This window comes from Dromiciops gliroides, chromosome 3 (genome assembly GCF_019393635.1).
Source record: "Dromiciops gliroides isolate mDroGli1 chromosome 3, mDroGli1.pri, whole genome shotgun sequence".
Taxonomy (NCBI): Eukaryota; Metazoa; Chordata; class Mammalia; order Microbiotheria; family Microbiotheriidae; genus Dromiciops; species Dromiciops gliroides.
In genome coordinates, this window is record NC_057863.1 from 173,756,778 (window position 1) to 173,775,376 (window position 18,599).

General features: G+C 40.4%; 2 protein-coding genes and 1 pseudogene across 6 annotated transcripts in view; 1 reads left to right on the top strand and 2 right to left on the bottom strand.

The window, feature by feature from the left end:
- Nucleotides 1-4,258, top strand: part of NAXD (NAD(P)HX dehydratase) — a 63,804-nt gene extending 59,546 nt beyond the window's left edge. For all 3 annotated transcript variants that reach the window (XM_043996693.1, XM_043996692.1, XM_043996691.1), the window contains one exon: nt 3,869-4,258. In XM_043996693.1, coding sequence (XP_043852628.1) covers nt 3,869-4,019 — 151 coding nt within the window. In that variant the 3' untranslated portion in view covers nt 4,020-4,258. The remainder of the gene's footprint in view (nt 1-3,868) is intronic.
- A 6,231-nt stretch (nt 4,259-10,489) lies between these two features.
- Nucleotides 10,490-11,192, bottom strand: LOC122751460 (annotated as a pseudogene).
- Nucleotides 11,193-12,315: 1,123 nt separating this feature from the next.
- Nucleotides 12,316-18,599, bottom strand: part of CARS2 (cysteinyl-tRNA synthetase 2, mitochondrial) — a 71,658-nt gene continuing 65,374 nt past the window's right edge. For all 3 annotated transcript variants that reach the window (XM_043998689.1, XM_043998688.1, XM_043998687.1), the window contains 2 exons: nt 12,914-13,165; nt 12,316-12,508 (listed from right to left, as the gene is read on the bottom strand). In XM_043998689.1, coding sequence (XP_043854624.1) covers nt 12,440-12,508; nt 12,914-13,165 — 321 coding nt within the window. In that variant the 3' untranslated portion in view covers nt 12,316-12,439. The remainder of the gene's footprint in view (nt 12,509-12,913; nt 13,166-18,599) is intronic.

Consider the following 18,599-nt stretch of genomic DNA (forward strand, 5'->3'; position numbering starts at 1 on the left):
AAATCTGGCCTCAGACACTTGACACTTACTAGTTGTGTGACCCTGGGCAAGTCACTTAATCCTCATTAACCCACTCAAAAAGAAAAACACTAGATTTAATTAAGAGTAACTTAAGCATTTTAGGGGCAGCTAGGTGGCGCAGTGGATAGAGCACCAGCCCTGGATTTAGGAGGACCTGATTTCAAATCCGACCTCAGACACTTTACACACTCACTAGCTGTGTGACCCTCGGCAAGTCACTTAATCCCAATTGCCTCACAAAAAAAAAAAAAAAACACCAAAAAAACCCCAGAGTAACTTAAGCATTCTAAATAGAAAATTAATGTCATTGGGCATTGTCTAAACTATTTGTGTTTTGGAGATTAAAAAAATGACTAGATAAATTATGTTTACCCTTAAAGAAGCAAGCTATTTAAGAGATAACACATGAAAATGCTATTTTAAAATCTCTCTCAGAGGTATTCAAGGGTTATCATTAGATGTTCCTGCCACAGAAGTGTAGACACAAAGCCAGATTTTCCCAGTGCCCAACACAGACACTGCTTTTGGTCTGGATTTGTGGAGCAGCTAGAGTTACTGATGACTGTGATAATACATACATAAAATACTTTGCAAACCTTAACAAAGCCCTCTATCAAAGACAGCTGTTATGATCGTTTCCTTCCAAACCACCTCATAGTAAGAAGGAACTACCACACCAGGAAAAGAATTAATGTTGTAAGAAGACTACTGTATAGCACAGTGTGCACAGAGGTATGGTTGATTGTATCATCTTGAGCAGAGGCATCAAACTTGAGGCCTGCCGAAGTAGGCAGGAACCACGTTAAAATGTAATTGGGAAATGTTTAACAAAATAAGTAAAAATGCAGTACAACAGAAATAAGGTTTACAGGGCTCCATTTCTATTTGAGTTTGATACCACTGATCCAGAGTACAGAAAGGACTTTGAGGTTCTTCCTCTCAAATTGGATAGTCATTCAATTGAGGTGTGGTCTAGCATAGGAGAGCCCCACCTGTATCCAGACTGCACCCTAATGCCTCAAGGGGGCATGGCATGGAGGTGAACCTGGGTTCCCAAAGGCTATGGCATTAAGAGCATGAGATTCGTCAGTTGCTACCAACACCCTATGAAAAGATTTCAAATAGGAGCCTGGTGATGATCTAGGTGTGGGTCTGAGGGCCAGTCAAGATGAGCTAGGACAGGAAAATCATCAGACTGGCTACAGAGTGAAGCCTTTTTCATTCACAGCGATGCTCAAAAGACCTGTCCCAGAAGAAGTTCAGTGTCTGTTAATGGAAGGAGTATTTAAGTGTTTCAAGAGATCTAGTGTTGTAGAAGGGACCCCAGAGGTCATCTGGTTCAACCCCCTCATTTTCCAGATGAGGAAAAGGAGGCCCTGGGGAAGTTAAGTGACTTGCCCAAAGTAACTATGTATTAAGTATCAATCAGTCAATCAATAAATGTTTATTAAGTATTGATTATGTACCACGCACTGTGCTAAGCAGTGGAGATCCAAAACTATGCAAAAGATAGTTCCTGCCTTCAAGGAGCTTATAATCTAAAAAAGGAAGGAAGGGAGGGAAGAAAAAAAAGAAAGAGATACACATAGACAAGCTCTCTACAGGATAATTAGGAAATAACAGAGGAAAGGTGCTATAAATAAGAGGGATTGGGAAAGGCATTGTGTAAAAGATGGGATTTTGATGTTGGGATTTAAAGGACGACAAGGAGATCAGTAGGTGGCATTGAGGAGGGAGATCATTCAAGGCATGGGGGGTGGGGATCCAGAGAAAATGTCCAGTACTACAGTATTTGATCAATGGACTTTGAGTAAGATGAAGGGTGACCAGGTGGGACCTATACTTTAGGAAAATCAGGTTAGTGGCTGAATGGAGGATGAATTGGAGTAGGGAGAGACCTGAGACGGGCCACTGCAGTAGTCCAGGCATGAGGTCATGAGGACCTACACCAGAGGGATGGCAGTGTCAGAAAGGAGGGGGCACATTCAAGACATGTTGGAAATGTGAAATTGACAGGCCTTGGCAATCACTTAGATATGGGGGGTGGGGGCGGTCAGAGACAGGGAGAAGCCTGTGGAACTAGGAGGATGGTGTTGTCCTCGACAATAATAGGGAAGGTAGGAGTGAGGTAAGATTTGGAGGCAAAGATAATGATTTCTGTTTTGGACATATTGAATTTAAGATGTCTACTGTATGTCTGAAAATCTGAGATGTCTGAAAGGTAGTTGGAGGGGCAGCTAGATGGCGCAGTGGATAAAGCACCGGCCCCTGGAGTCAGGAGGACCTGAGTTCAAATCCGGCCTCAGACACTTGACACTTATTAGCTGTGTGACCCTGGGCAAGTCACTTAACCCTAATTGCCTCACCAAAAAAAAAAAAAGAAAGGAAGGAAGGAAGGAAGGAAGGAAGGAAGGAAGGAAGGAAGGAAGGAAGAAAGGTAGTTGGAGATGCAAGATCAGCAGAGATCAGGGTGGCATAAGTATTGAATCATCCACATGGAGATAGTAATTAGATCATGTGGGAGAAGAGAACCCTGAGGGAAACCTATGATTGGAGGAGGATCCAGCAAAGGAGGTTGAGGAGTGGTCAGGTAGGAAGGAGGAGCACCCACAGAGAAGAAAGTATTAAAGAGAAGATGATGATCAGCATTGTCAGAGGCTGCAAAGAGGTAGAGGAGGAGGATTGAGAAAAAGGCTACTGGAGAGCAGTAGTGACTTTGGAAAGAGCAGTTTTTGTTGAGAGGATAAGGGCAGAAGTCAGATTGTAAGGGGTTCAGAAGAGACGGAGAAGAGAGAAAGTAGAGGAGCCTATTGTGGATGGCCTTTCCAAGGAATTCAGTCATAAAGGGCAGACGGGATAGAGGACCAAGAAGTAGTGTGCATGGAAGGATCAAAGGAAGGTGTTTTCAGGATGGGGGAGACGTGGGCATGTTCATAGGCAGTAGGGAAGAAGCCAGTGGAGAGAATGAAAATGAGTGATAGAGTAAGGATGACCCAGGGGTAAGGAGATGAGCTGGAAGGGGATTGCTTGAACGGGTAGAGGGAATTGGTTATCAGAGGCAGAATTTGAATCCAGTCCCTCTAACTCCTGACTTGGTGCTTTTTCCACTGAACCATACAACATTTTCCTACTAACCACTAGTTTTCCCCCCAGTCTTTTTTTTTTCCCTTTTGGCAGAGCAATGAGGGTTAAGTGACTTGCCTAGGGTCACACAGCTAGTAAATGTCAAGTGTCTGAGGCTGGATTTGAACTTAGGTCCTCCTGAATCCAGGGCCAGTGCTTTATCCACTATGCCACCTAGCTGCCCCCTTCCTCCAGTCTTTTACTTTAGTCTTTGTTGGTAATTTTTACCACACATTCTTGAATGTCTTTGTGTTTAACGATGGTTTTGTTCCCACATTTATAAGTACTAGAAATTTTTATTCCTATGAAAAACTAGAATGTCTTTTCACCCTAAAATTGGTAGTTATTTTAATGGCATTGTGTCAGAGGAACGTGATCAAACTAAGGCTAATGATATATTTTAGACTGTAAAACATCGAGAGTGTAGCACCCAGTACACTAAATTTGGAGCCCAAGAACTCCTTCCCTAACCCCCTTAGGCACCCCAGGAGTTATTTCTAAATTTGTTCAGCCCTAATTGGGATTGGGGTGGGGGGACAATGTAAAGTTATAATAGCCTGGGATTTAAAACATGCTCTTGGTCATGAATATTAAGATGTGGTGAAGGGTAGGATTGACTTACCCACCAACACTTTTTTTAATCCTGATGTTTACAGCTTTCCATATTTGGAAGCTTTTTATTATTTTATTTATTTATTACTGCTTTTTATTCTCTACTCTCTAGTCAGAACCCTTTTGTCGTGGCTGCATTTGGTGCGTGTTCTCTCACCCGGCAATGTAACAACCAGGCCTTTCAGAAATACGGGCGCTCGATGACCACCACTGACATGATTGCTGAAGTGGGGATGGCATTCAGCAAACTGTTTGAAACTTGAAGCAAGGGGAGCAAGACACACCGGAAGCAAGATGCCTCTGGCTACAGGAATCCCCTGGGCAGGAGGCTCTGTGTTGTCATGAACCCTCTAAGAGCTGCAGCAGCACACGTGCTTCTTATTTTTTAAGACTAGGGTTTAAGATGATTAACGTAACTATTTCTTGAGAGTTTGCAATACAGGAAGCATTGGCTGAAATGAGATGTAGTTTCGGATGTTTTAATAAAACTAAACTGAAAATACTCCTTTTACTTTTCAGTTATTCAGCACAAACAAGTGCTGAGAGACCTCCAGAGACACACGATTTCTTCCACCAGTTTGACTGTTGTTGGTTTGCACCTGAACCAGGACAGTGTTAGGTTTACATTCTTTATTTTTAACTCCTTTACACTGGGCTTGGAAGGCTGGGAAATTTCCAACTTGTATAAAACTATACTTTTCTAATTCTTGGATAATCCTTGGGTGAAAAATAAGTCAGGTTTTCAAAGCACAGTTATCATCACTTAAAGTCTCACTATGTGAATTAGAATTTATCATTTAAATTTCAGAGCTTGAGCACCTCTTGCAATCTAAAAAAAAAGTTGTTCAAAAAACCATGAGCACGGGGGCAGCTAGGTGGCGCAGTGGATAGAGCACCGGCCCTTGGAGTCAGGAGTACCTGAGTTCAAATCTGGCCTCAGACACTTAACACTTACTAGCTGTGTGACCCTGGGCAAGTCACTTAACCCCAATTGCCTCACTTAAAAAAAACAAAAACAAAAAAAAACCCATTAGCATGTACAAAGTTGGACAACAGTAACCGTCTTGAAATGCTGAGCACTGTTTGACATGACTGATCGCTGGAATATTTCAGAACAGCCTGGATGATGTGCTTGCTAGGAATGATTTTAGAGGCACGGTATAAAATTAAAGCAGGGACATTTTATCTGGGGGGCATCAAAGCCAATGTTAGTGGGTATGGTGCTAAACATGAAGACAAAAGCATGTGATGACTCTCAACTATAGCTGCTTTTATGGGGAGGTAAATTAGGCTGATAGCCAAGGCAGTCTGTAGTTCTTTTGCCTCTGAGGTGGTCTGAGGCTAAAACTATTTGAAGGCTGAAGTTCAATTTCATACTTGTTTGCCAAGTTGTTTTTGCTGGTTTGGGAGACTTAGTACTTGTTTGATCAATGCAGCCTTGGAGGCATATCATAGCACTCAGCGTCTGCTAAAGGATGGAACTAACAGTGCTGTGTCCTTCAGGTAACATATGAGGCCCATCTGCCTGGTTTGGGATTTATCTGTAAATCCTTACAATATTTTCCTGATACTTTTTTTTTTTTTGTGAGGCAATCGGGGTTAAGTGACATGCCCAGGGTCACACAGCTAGTAAGTGTCAAGTGTCTGAGGCCAAATTTGAACTCAGGTCCTCCTGAATCCAGGGTCGGTGCTCTATCCACTGTGCCACCTAGCTGCCCCCTGCTACTTTTTTAAAAAGTTATACACGCGGGGCAGCTAGGTGGCGCAGTGAGTAGATCACCGGCCCTGGAGTCTGGAGGATCTGAGTTCAAATTTGGCCTCAGACACTTGACACTTACTTGCTGTGTGACCTTGGGCAAGTCACTTAACCCCGATTGCCTCACACCAAAAAAAAATCACAAAAAAAACCCCAAAACAAATAAAAGTCATACATGCACCTTTAATTCTTAGGCAACACTTAAACTAGCTGGTTTTATTTCAGCTAGTTTGAGTTTGTAGTTTATTGTACCTAGACATCCAGAGGATGGACACATTTCCTAAAGTATCTTCTATTCTCAAACACTACCAGGTAAGTCACAACCATGACTTTTTCTAGTGGCCTGCTTCTCAAAATGGTGTTTGATACTTATTATTTGAGTTTTAATGCACTTTCATTCTTTCCTATCTAAAAGAAAAAAAAGACAAAAATCAGCATTATTTCTTTAAATATATTTCAGTGAAAATCTCTTTTGGACACACTGCAATGTCTACCTCACTCCCCAAACACTGACTTTTCTTTAAAATTGGTAAATTTTAATTCTTGATACTGTTTGTTCAGGGTTCTAATATGTTTTTCCATGAACTTCTCTGCTTTACGCCCTGAAAGTAGACTTAAAAGTGAATAGCTGGGGGCAGCTAGGTGGAGCAGTGGATAAAGCACTGGCCCTGGATTCAGGAGGACCTGAGTTCAAATCTGGTTCAAACACTTGATACTTACTAGCTGTGTGACCCTGGGCAAGTCACTTAACCCTCATTGCCCCACCAAAAAAAAAAAAAAGAATAGCTGTTCCTTTTATTTTAGAAGGACAACTTTCCCTTTGTTGCTAAGAGTCTAACCCACCTACTTTAGGTTCTTTAAGGTGCCATAGCCAGATCCTTATGGTTGGTATGGAATAGATTTCAGTCTGTCCCCTACCCATCCAGTATGACCCAGGTTGCACATTTCTATGAGCCTATTAAACATATCTTGGTCCCTGGTAGCACTTCCAATTCTGCATGCCCCAAACCAAACATATTTTCCACCAACCTTTACATTTTTCTGTCAATGACACCCACCATTCTACAATCAGTCTTGGTTTTTAACTGTATTCAAAAACTAATCTCTCATTCACCCATACATACCTTTGCAATTTCCTTACAAAATAAAAATCTATTGAGCCCAATGGAATTGTTCTATTTTTTGTTATAAATGACTAAAACTTGGGGAAAACTTTGTTTCTTTATGAAGGTAGCATAAAAGGCAATTGTTTTAATGTCCTCTCCTTTTTACAAACTAGCCATCATATAAAATAAACTACCTCAATCCTCCAGAAAGCCTAGAACCACTAAAGATAGTTGGCACATTGAAATATCAGGTAACTGGCATTTAATCAAGGTTAACTGGTATTATCAATTGTTGCTGACTTAATGGGGTGAATGCTTCAAGGCTCCTACTCTGATGAGTATTCCAAGCTACACTGGGTTTTTCCTCTACCTGTGATACTATTCTTACAGAAGGATGTCAGTGTGACTTAAGTGATTAGAGAACAGAGAATAATAAACCTGGTCCAGATGGACATCTCTGAGATTTTACAGAAAAGAGAAAATGGAGGGGGTAGGGAGAGCCAAGAGTGATATCCCCAGTGGGATGGGCCAAGTAGGTCTCCTGGTACAATGTCTGTTTTTGGGTACCAACATGTTTTGTGTTTCATGAGGCAGATGCAAAGAAGGCTCAAGGAAGGCCTTTCCTGGATTGGGTGTATCAGATTTAGAGAAAGTTGAGAAAAGCACAGGATGAGAAGGCATAAAAGGAGTATCCAAATCAAAAAGCACAGATGCATTTGAGTGTGCATGTGCCCATTGTAGGTGCTCCTTGATATTTTATCTTAGGTTTTTCTCCTTTATATATATTTCCCTCTTATCAATCTTTTGAACTCAGGTTCTCCTGACTCCAGGGCCAGTGCTTTATCCACTGTGCCACCTAGCTGCCCCTCCCCCTTATCAATCTTACCAATTTTCATGGCTTTTATGTAGATAATTCGCACCCAGCCTAGGCCCCCACGTCCACCCCTCTACCATTGGTCGCACATTTCTATCTGCCTATTAGACATATCTTGGTCCCAGGTAGCATTTCCAATCCTGCAAACATGATTTCCATCACCCTTTATACTTTTCTGTCAATGGCACCAGCATTCTACAAGGCTTGAAAATGGTATCTCTTCCCTTTGCCTACTATGTTTTTATTTTATTAAACATCTTGTCAGTGGTTTTGTTTAGATTCTTAATGAGAAGTAGGGTTCTGTAATTCATCTCTCTCAACTCTGGATAGGAGATGATTGCAATAGCATAGATATATTTTTTAAAAAGAGTAAACTAAGAAGATACAAATTAGGATAAAATTTTTTGCAAAAATTTCTCTGAAATAGTCTTACATTTAAGATCTATAGGGGGCAGCTAGGTGGCGCAGTGGACAGAGCACCGGCCCCGGAGTCAGGAATACCTGAGTTCAAATCTGGCTTCAGACACTTGACACTTACTGTGTGACCCTGGGCAAGTCACTTAACCCCAATTGCCTCACCAAAAAAATCCCCCCAAAACAAGATCTATAGTAAATCGATACAAATAGAGATTAAGAGCCATTCCCCAATAGGTAAGCTGTTAAAAAAATATTAATAGGTCAAAAAAAAAAGATACCTATCCATATGAAAATATTTGAAGCAGCACTACTTATAAGAGCAAAAAGTTATAACAAAACCAACATGACCCATTATGATGGGGGGTAGGGGGAAGGGAACAGCTTAAGAAATTGTTATAGGTATGCAATAGAATATTATTGTGCCAAAATGATGAATATGATGAATATGAATTCAGAGAAATATATGAAGACCTGCATGAAGTGATTCAAATTGGTAAAAAAAAAAAAAGTAGGACCAAAATAATGATACATATATGTGTGTGTATATAAATTGCAAGGACTATATAAAAAGCCACAATTTTAAATAAAAATGTAGATTAAAAAAACAAAACACTGGCCCATGGACAGCATCAACTGGCCTCCATAGCTTATTCTGGGCTGAACACCAACCCCATTGCCATTTTCTTCATCAACACCACCACCAACCTACCAATTCATGGCCACAGCCCACCTGTAGCGTTCTTTGACAATACAGTCAATAATGAAACCCTGGGAGGCAGAGTCAGGGTGGCAGAATAGCAGGAAGAAATATGTTGAAGTTTGCCCCAGTAACTTCTCTAAAAAGATCTAGAAAATACAGCAGACTGAATCCAGGTCAAGAAATCCAAGAAAAATTAGCGAATCATTTTTCAAGGCCAGGTTAACATAGGAAGACAAGAAATCTGAGGACACTAGGGACACGGTCTTGCCAAGAGTGTGCCAATGTGGATCATTTCTGTGTAGCGAGTGGCTAAGCACCAGGGAAAAGAGAGATCTTAGATCCAGTATAGAGTGCCCTAAATTTGCATAAGCTGCAGGGACAGGTGCCAACTAGCAGCTCTTGTTCACAACCCAGTCCTACTCCTAGATTCAGGGTGGACTGAAGAAAGGACCAATGCCTAGGGGTGGCATTCTGGGGTGAGAATAAGTAGTAGGCCCTAGTAATACCAAAGCAAGGAGCAAGTTTTAGAAGTAAGCTGCAGCTGTGTGGCTTGGACCACAGGAGTAGAGTGGTGTCTCAATTCCAGCTTGTAGCCTCATCTGAAGTCTACAGAGGAACAGAACCAGGAGTCAAGATAAACATAGGGGCAGCTAGGTGGCAAGGTGGATAGAGCACCGGCCCTGAAGTCAGTAGTACCTGAGTTCAAATCCGGCCTCAGACACTTAACACTTACTAGCTGTGTGACCCTGGGCAAGTCACTTAACTCCAATTGCATCACTAAAAAAAAAAAAAAGATAAACATAAAAAGGTAAACACAAATGAACAATCATAGGGAAGTAAACAAGGATAAACTTCTTATATTTTAATATAGGGGGATGGTACATGTGTTCCCTCACAAATGTGTCAGCTTTAAGGATCACAGAGGAAGTTTAATTAGAGAGAAAGCTTAGTTTTATCTTAATCTTAAAGAGAAGGAAGAGGAATACGTGGCAGGGGAAGGGGAGGAGATAGAGGAAAGTTCTCTTACATAATCAAAATGCAAGTAGAACTCTATACAAACAAGGAAGGAGGAGTGGGCAGAGCGGCTAACACTTGGACATCATTCTCATCTGAACTAGTTAAATAAGGAATACAAACAGCTGAATACAGAAATACATTTCACAAAACAGGGAAATAGAATGTAAAGGGGAGAAGAGAGAAGGGATTAAATAAGTGGAAGGGTAAATTAAAGGAAGAATTACTCCTAAGCAAAATAAACTCTATAGAAATATTTAAAGCAACTTTTATAGAGGCAGAGAATTGCAAACTGAGGGAGTGTGCATCTACTGGGGAATAGCTGAACAGGTTATGGTACACAAATGTGATGGAATAATACAGAAGATCATTGCAGGGAAATATGAGAAGACTTGTATGGACTAAGACAATAAAGTGAGCAGAACCAGAAGAATTTATACAATAAAATGAATAATGATTGACCATGATCTCAGGGGCCTCATGATAAAACATGCTGCCTACCTCCTGAGAGTTTGTGAAGGCTTGGTGTACAGAGTAAACTTTTTTTGGACATGGCCAATGAAGAAATTTGTTTTGCTTGACTATATATATTTTAACCATGGCTTTGTTTTTCCTTCTTTCTCAATTTGGTGAAGAGAGAAGATAGATTTTAGCTGGTTGAAAATTTTTTTTTTAAAAACAAAACAAAACAAAAACAAATTATACGTTAATGTTGAGGGCTGGACTAGAGTTTGAGAAAAAAGGAAAACAGTATGATACAGTCCTGTACAGAAGAGAAAAGAAAGGTAACGAGAAAGGGGAAAAGATGTATGCACACACATACACATACGAACAAGATGAAGGGAAGATAGGCTAGGCAGCTGGGGTCACGGCTCCTGGCTAGTCACCTGCTTCATGAAGGTTTCCAGCAGGTACTTTTTTTTTTTTTTAATGAGGCAATTGGGGTTAAGTGACTTGCCCAGGGTCACACAGCTAGTAAGTGTTAAGTGTCTGAGGCCGGATTTGAACCCAGGTACTCCTGACTCCAGGGCCGGTGCTCTATCCACTGCGCCACCTAGCTGCCCCTAAGCAGGTACTTTTTAAAGGCTGTGGCGTTTGTCCAAAGTTCAGCGGCATGTGTGTTCAATGGGCTGTCAATGTTGGGTTCTCCCAGCAGGCTCTGGATAGACAGTAGAATGGTCCTGACATCATACAGAGCTGACCACTTGTCCTTGAGGATGTCCAAACAGATATTGCCTTGGGTGTCCACATTAGGATGGTAACAAGGTGTGACAAATTTCACAGTGGGGCATTATATGGGTAGCCACTGAGGAACTCCAGGGAGAACTTGTACCTCAGGTCTTCATATACTGTCTCAGCAGCCCCATGGATGGTCCCAAACCATTTGAAGAGATTGTCAGACTCTGGGAAGGCAGAAATTCCTTTGTCTCCAGACATCATTAGGGTCATCAATTCCTGCTGTAACCTCTTGCCCATGGATCCGCGGGCCACGCCCACCCCAGGCTTGGCCCCCTTATGGGACGCTGCAGCAGCGCTGGCAGCAGCCGGGTGGCAGTTCTGCGAGGCCATGGGGGACCAGAGATAAAGCAAGAGAAACTCCTAGGCAGCAACTGCCAAGAAAATTTTTTTTTTTAAAAACTGGTCCATGGGGCCATGTCATTTTTGAACTATTTGTAGACAAGGTCCAAAAACAACAAAAATGACCATGTTTTGAACACTGAAGAAAAAAGGATTTGGTTACGTAGGCTTTTGCTTTCATAGAATAATTCTTACCATACCATATCATACCATAGTGATGCACTGATGTTAAGTCGCTCTGTGGAGAGAAATTCACTAATAAGAACTCTATTCTGAAACAGTGGCCCTGACATCTTGTCCATTTCAAAGGCTAGGCCCAACAAATAGCTCCCAGTTTTTCCACTGTCCTTCAATGCCTGATTGATTGGATAGGTAAATAAAGTGTATGGTCCCTGGCCAGGTGACAGAAGGCATGCACATTGTGGAATTCAGTGAGGACTGGGCTCCTGGACAACTCTCCTAAGGTGTTCTGCCTTAACCACTCCTAAAGCACTCGATCTGTAACCGTGAACAATATCAGCCCACTTCCCCAGTTGATCCTCATGTCCTATAATCCTTGTGCTTTCATTTGCTTGAGTTTAATATTGCTTTAAGGTGGTTGTTTTTTAAGCTAACTTTAGGGGGAGTGTGGCATAGCAGATAGAAAACCAGCCTCAAGCCTAAGATGACTTAGGTTCAAGTCCTGCCAGTGATATATGCTGGTTGTGTGCCTCTGGGCAAGTCGAAATACCTCTCAGTGCTCCAAATGACTCTCAAACACTGTAAGATACTGAGAATGCGCTAATCTATAACCTACATTTGTAGAGGAAGCTTCCTCACATGGGAGTTCTCTTTACCAACAAAATCATAGGCTTAGTTCTTAGCTGAGGCAGGTAGAATAGGGCAGCTAGGTGGCACAGTAAATAAAGTACCAGCCCTGGATTCAGGAGGACCTGAGTTCAAATTCAACCTGAGACACTTGACACTTAATAGCTGTGTGACCCTGGGCAAGTCACTTAACCCTCATTGCCCCAAAATAAATAGATAGAGAGATAGATAAATGGTATAATAGATCTTCCCAGCTGATAAATGGGAAAATCTCTTAAGCACACAATAGAAATGACACAACTTCTATTAGTTTAAATTTTAGTTTTAATGTTGATTTAATGGCAGAAAGGAAAACTTTAATGTAAAGTTTTACTCTTCTGATAGTAAACCTTGCATCATATGTCCATGAAAGAACATTCATTAAATCATTTTCATTTCCCAGTTTTTTGCTCCTTTGTTTCTGCTTCCAGCAATTCCCATGTAGAAATGCCACTCCTATCCTATAAATCAAAAAAGAAAAAAAAAGTCTTAAAAAAAGCTATCTATCTTTCTTTACAGTAAAATTCACAAAGAGATCCAGAGGGATCTTCTGAGCCTTTATCATTTTTCCTGGTGAGAACTCTGGGCCCTTTAGCCTCAGGGACTCCTTAAAGAAAAGCAGTGTGTAAGCTACTTAAAGACAGCCACTCAAATACACCTTTTAAAGAATTGTCAAACAAAAAATATAACTCCCTTCTCTCCAATTAACCCACAGAATTTAACATCTTGGTAACCACACTTCCAGTCTCAATATAGGCAATTTAAAAATCCACACCTTCCTGCACATCTCCAAAAGGAGACATTTTCTCCTTGTTTCAGAAAATTCTGGAGCGTATTTTACACAAAGTATAAGGTGTTTGACTAACCTTAATGTTGATTCCATAGGCAGCAAGGTTCTGCCTGAGGCTATCGCAAGCTTGGAGCAGTGGTTCCCTTTCTAATAGCAGCTGTTGCCTTTTTTCTTTCTGTAGCTTCTTGGCTTCTTTGGACATGTCAGCCGAGGCAGTCCCTGTGTCTTCAGGTGCAGCCAGGGAGTACTGACGGACCTTGGAACGAAACTGCACTAGCTCATCAACCACACTATGGAGAGTAGCTGAGCTCCTATTTTCTGAAATAAACTAAACAGACAAAATTCCATTATAAAAAACAGATAGCTATGTGTGAGTCCTGATGAGCAGCTCACTGAAAGAGTAATTTTCTTGATTTGGTTCAATAAAGTTGATGCAATGACTAGTCCTAGAGTAAGCATTTTATTTTTGTTCTGGGTAACAGTTATTTATATAAAGAAAGTGCTTGATGATGGACTATTTGTTTTTCAGATAGCAAGAAGAACAAAACTGTAGCAAAGCTATTGATAAATTTTTTTGTCTGGCCACCAAGTATTTACTAGCTTTCAATTCCCTTAAACTTCATCCTCATCCCAAACTTTACAAAATTAAACTCTCAAACTAGCAACCAAAATAAATATATCAAAAAGAACAAAGGGAAAGAAATTGAAGTTTTCATGTTTATGACTGAAAATTCATGGCCAGATTAGAATAGAAAAGATCTTAAAAGACAAAACAGACTATCTCAATCACATAAAATTTCCATAATGCAGAAAAAATTAAAAATTGATACAAATTGTGGAAAAAATAGTATTATCTCATCTTGATGAGAAAGCTTTCAATATTTCTCACTAGGAATAATTACAGTGTAAAGAACTAGAGAAACGAAGTAGATGTCTACCAATCAGCAAATGGCTAACCTAATTGTGGTACATGAATGTAATGGAATATTAACTGTGCTGGGAGAAATGATCAATATGATGACTATAGAAGAATATGAAGAGGACAGCCCTTCAAAAACCTGACACTATGATCCTAGGGTACCCCAAGGTCTTCTCTCTTCCAATCTCAATATCTCTATGTTCACAAGGCATAGTGTCCAGTCCAAATACCATCCTGGTGATCTTCCTCTGGACGCTCTCTAGCTTGTCAATGTCCTGCCTAAAGGGTAGCATTCAGTCTTGAATAAAATATCCCAAGTAGGGGCAGCTAGGTGGTGAAGTGGATAAAGCACTGGCCCTGGATTCAGGAGGACCTGAGTTCAAATCCAGCCTCAGACACTTGACACTTACTAGCTGTGTGACCCTGGGCAAGTCACTTAACCCCCATTGCCCCGCAAAAAAAAAAAAAAAAAATATCCCAAGTACAGTCTAACAGAGCACAGGACTATCTCCTCCTTGTTCATTCTAGACACTACTTTTCTTCTCGTGCAGCCCAAGATCATATTAAGGTTTTGGTAGTCATGCTACACTGAAGACATATAAGGCCAGTAATCTAATGATATTACAGAAGACCTTTTTGAGCCTCTGCTGTAAAATGAGAAGAATAATGATGCTAGCATTTCCTACCTCACATTATTTGGGGATTTTTTGTTTTTTTTTTTTTAGTGAGGCAATTGGGGTTAAGTGACTTGCCCAGGGTCACACAGCTAGTGAGTGTTAAGTGCCTGAGGCCGGATTTGAACTCAGGTACTCCTGAATCCAGGGCCAGTGCTCTATCCACTGTGCCATCTAGCTGCCCCCTCCTACCTCACATTATTGATGCAAGGGAAATGTGTGATAAAGCTTAAAACAGTATATTCATTTATTAAAGTATTATCATAATCCTCCATGATTATTTATTCCTTGATCTGAAAACTGTTTTGTTACAGAGACAAAAGCCAAAGAGATAGGTATCCTGAGGAGTGGGAGAAAGGTTAATTAGCTGCTTCTGACAAGGGGAGGAAATAGCAAGGTAGTGTCCCTGTCCTTTCACAATTTCATCCTGAGAGTGTCTGATCTAAAAACAAACAAAAAAACAAAAAAACAAACCAAGAGGGATCTTCTGGACGCTCTTGTTCTTTTTTTGTCGGGGCAATGAGGGTTAAGTGACTTGCCCAGGGTCACACAGCTGGTAAGTGTCAAGTGTCTGAGGCCAGATTTGAACTCAGATCCTCCTGAATCCAGGGCCAGAGCCACCTAGCTGCCCCCTGGACACTCTTAAATGCAAATGGCGGTGGGGATGGGGGGTGAGAGGTTAGAAAGAGCACTAATGAGAATAAAGGAGACTTGGGGCACAATCCTTAGTGTCTTTCTTTGTGTTCAGAGTAAAAGATAAAGACTCATTCTGATAAAAAAGAAATGAACAGTTTTTTTGTAAAATACCCTATATTCTGAGTCACTCATTCATTCAAAATATAGCTTATGAGTATCTACAGCAAGGATTGGACATTTTTTCTCATCTTTTAAAGGAAGTTAAACAAAATAGAAAATAATGGTGATAAAATATGAAAAAACAAAGTGTCCAAGTTCTGTTTTTGAAAAAATTCCACACAATAACCTTGAATATCCCCCAAATTCTTCAAATGCTCTCAGCATATAGCAAAATCCTGAGAAGATAATACTGATGGCATTGTTCATCTCAACAAGTCGAACACTCCTTCAAAAGAGAAATGATTCGGGGCAGCTAGGTGGCCCAGTGGATAGAGCACCGGCCCTGGAGTCAGGAGTACCTGAGTTCAAATCCGGCCTCAGACACTTAACACTTACTAGCTGTGTGATCCTGGGCAAGTCACTTAACCCCAGGTGCCTCACTAAACAAAACAAAAACAAAAACAAAAAAAAAAAAAGAGAAATGATTCTTTCGACATTTTGTATCCCCCACACCACCTGCCATAAAGCTTTATATTTTGTTGGTGTTTAGTTTTTCTAATGACTGAATGAGTATAAATTTTGGTACATTTAATTTAATTTTTTTTTTTTTTTGCAGGGCAATTGGGGTTAAGTGACTTGCCCAGGGTCACACAGTTAAGTGTCTGAGGCTGGATTTGAACTCAGGTCCTCCTGAATCCAGGGCTGGTGCTCTATTCACTGCGCCACCTAGCCACCCCAATTTTGGTACATTTTAATAAAAGGTTGTTACTAGAAGTGGAACCAAAATGGTGGTGAAAAAGCAGGAAATTGTGTGGGTTCTCCCCAGTTTCCCTCCAAAAAACTAAATCAAGCCTCAAAACAAATTCTAGTGAGACAGAATCCAAAAAATGATGGGCTCTATTTTTTAGTCCAAGATAACTTAGAAGGACTGCAGGAAAGGTCTGTCTCACTTGGGCAAAAGTCGAGTGCAGCAGTGTCTGGGCAAGCCAGCAGGAAGCTCCCAGACCCAAGATAGATCAGCAACCAAGGCCCCAAGGTCCTGGCTCAGAAGGCCAACCATGAGGCCTCTAGTCCCAGCACAGCAGGAGAACTGTCAACCCCAGAACCCCCTGAACAACAGGCACTATTAGGCTGAGCAATCCCAGCACAGTAGATGAACCACCAGCTCCAGAAGCTGCAGAGCTGCAAGCCAGTGACCAAATCCCTGACCCCTAGTGCAAGAAGCTTGGGACAATGCCCTCTGTGCCCCAGAACTCAACTTTAAAAGTTTTTTTTAAAAATCCCTGAACACAAAACAACAATGGTGATAGGGAAGATCAAAACACAAACTAAAAAGAGGACAACAATATCAAAACACCTACATGCAAAGACTCAAAGAGGAATATGAATTGTTCTCAAGCCCAAAAAGCCCTCCTGGAAGAGCTCAAAAAGAATTTTAAAAATCAAATAAGAGAAGTAGATGAAAAATTGGGAAAAGAAATGAGAGTTATGCAAGAGAATTATGAAAAAAGAATCAACACCTTGGTAAGGAAAGCACAAAACATGGGAAAAGATACACAAAAATTCACTGAAGAAAACAACTCCTTAAAAAGTAGAATTGGGCAAGTGGAAGTTAATGATTCTATGAGACATCAAGAATCAAACAAAATCAAAAGAATGAAAAAAACAGAAGAAAATGTAAAATACTTCATTGGAAAAACAAATGGCCTGGAAAAGAGATCCAAGAGAGATCATTTAAGAAATACTGGACTACCTGAAAGCCATAATAAAAACAAAACAAAACAAAAGGCTGGACATCTTTCAATAAACTATCAAGGAAAACTGCCCTGATATTCTAGAACCAGAGGATAAAACAGTAATTGAAAGACTCTACTGATCACCCTCATAAGAGACCTCCAAAAGAAAATCCCCAGGAATATATTATAGCCAAGTTCCAGAACTCTCAGGTCAAGGAGAAAATACTCCAGCAGCCAGAATGAAACAACTCAAATATTGAGGAGTCACAGTCTGGATTACAGAGTATTTGTATCAAAATTAGAGGGCTTGGGGCAGCTAGGTGGTGCAGTGGATAGATTATCGGCCCTGGAGTCAGGAGTGCCTGAGTTCAAATCCGGCCTCAGATACTTAACACTTACTAGCTGTGTGACCCTGGGCAAGTCACTTAACCCCAAATGCCTCATTAAAAAAAAAAAAACCAACAACAAAAAAACTAGAGGGCTTGGAATATGAAGGAAAAGGAGCATGGATTACAACCAAGAATCAACTGCCAAGCAAAACTGAGCAAAAAAAAGTAATCACTTTAAATATATCCCATCTGTAAACCTAGTATTTTCATTTGCCATTATGGTACAGAAATTAATGCAAACCCCTGAACTTTATTTTTTTTATTTTTATTTTTTTTGCGGGGCAATGAGGGTCAAGTGACTCTTTTTGTAGTGGCAAAGAATTAGAAATCAGGGGATGCCCATCAATTAGGGAATGGCTGAACAAATTGTGGTATATTATTGTAATGGAATACTACTGTGCTATAGGAAAATGCTGAGCAAGATGCTCTCAGAAAATCTGGAAAGACTTACATGAACTGATGCCAAGTGAAATGAACAGAACCAGAAGAACACTATACACAGTAACAGCAATATTGTATGTCAATCAACTGTGAATAACTTAGCTATTCTCAGCAATACAATGATCCAAGATAATTCCAAAGGACTTATGATGAAAAATGCTATCCACCTTCAAAGAACTGATAAGAGTCTGAATGCAGATTAAAGCATACTTTTTTTCACTTATCTTTTTCATGGTTTGGTTTTTTGTTTTGTTTTTGGTTTTTTTTGCAAGGGAGGGGTCTGTTTTTTCTTTCACAGAAGGACTAATGAAAATATATCTTGTATGACTGCACTTGTATAACCTATATCAAACTGTTTGCTGTTTCAGGAAAGGGAAAGGAGAGGGAGGAAGGGGAGAGAATTTGGAACTCAAAATGTAAAAAAAAATGAATGTCAAAGATTGTTTTTACATGCAATTGGGAAAAAATTATAATAACATTTTAAAAAATGTTTTGAGGATGGAAAATTCATCTTTGCACACATGCCTCCAAATACTACTACTAAATAATGGACTACATTGGTCAGGTTCTCTACTGCTCTAGACCTCTGAGTCTGGTCTCTTTATGTGTTTGTCCTTAAAAAAGAGTATGCCTCAAAAGGCTTCATGGCTGTGATGCTACAAGTGACAAGCAAATGATACTAAAGACTAGACAATTCAAGAGAAACATTCAGGTCCCATGCCTCAAGATGAAGAATAAACACAAACACAGCAATGTGAATAGTTCTAGTTCTTCAAATGTCTCTTAATGCCAAAGATACATCTTTAAT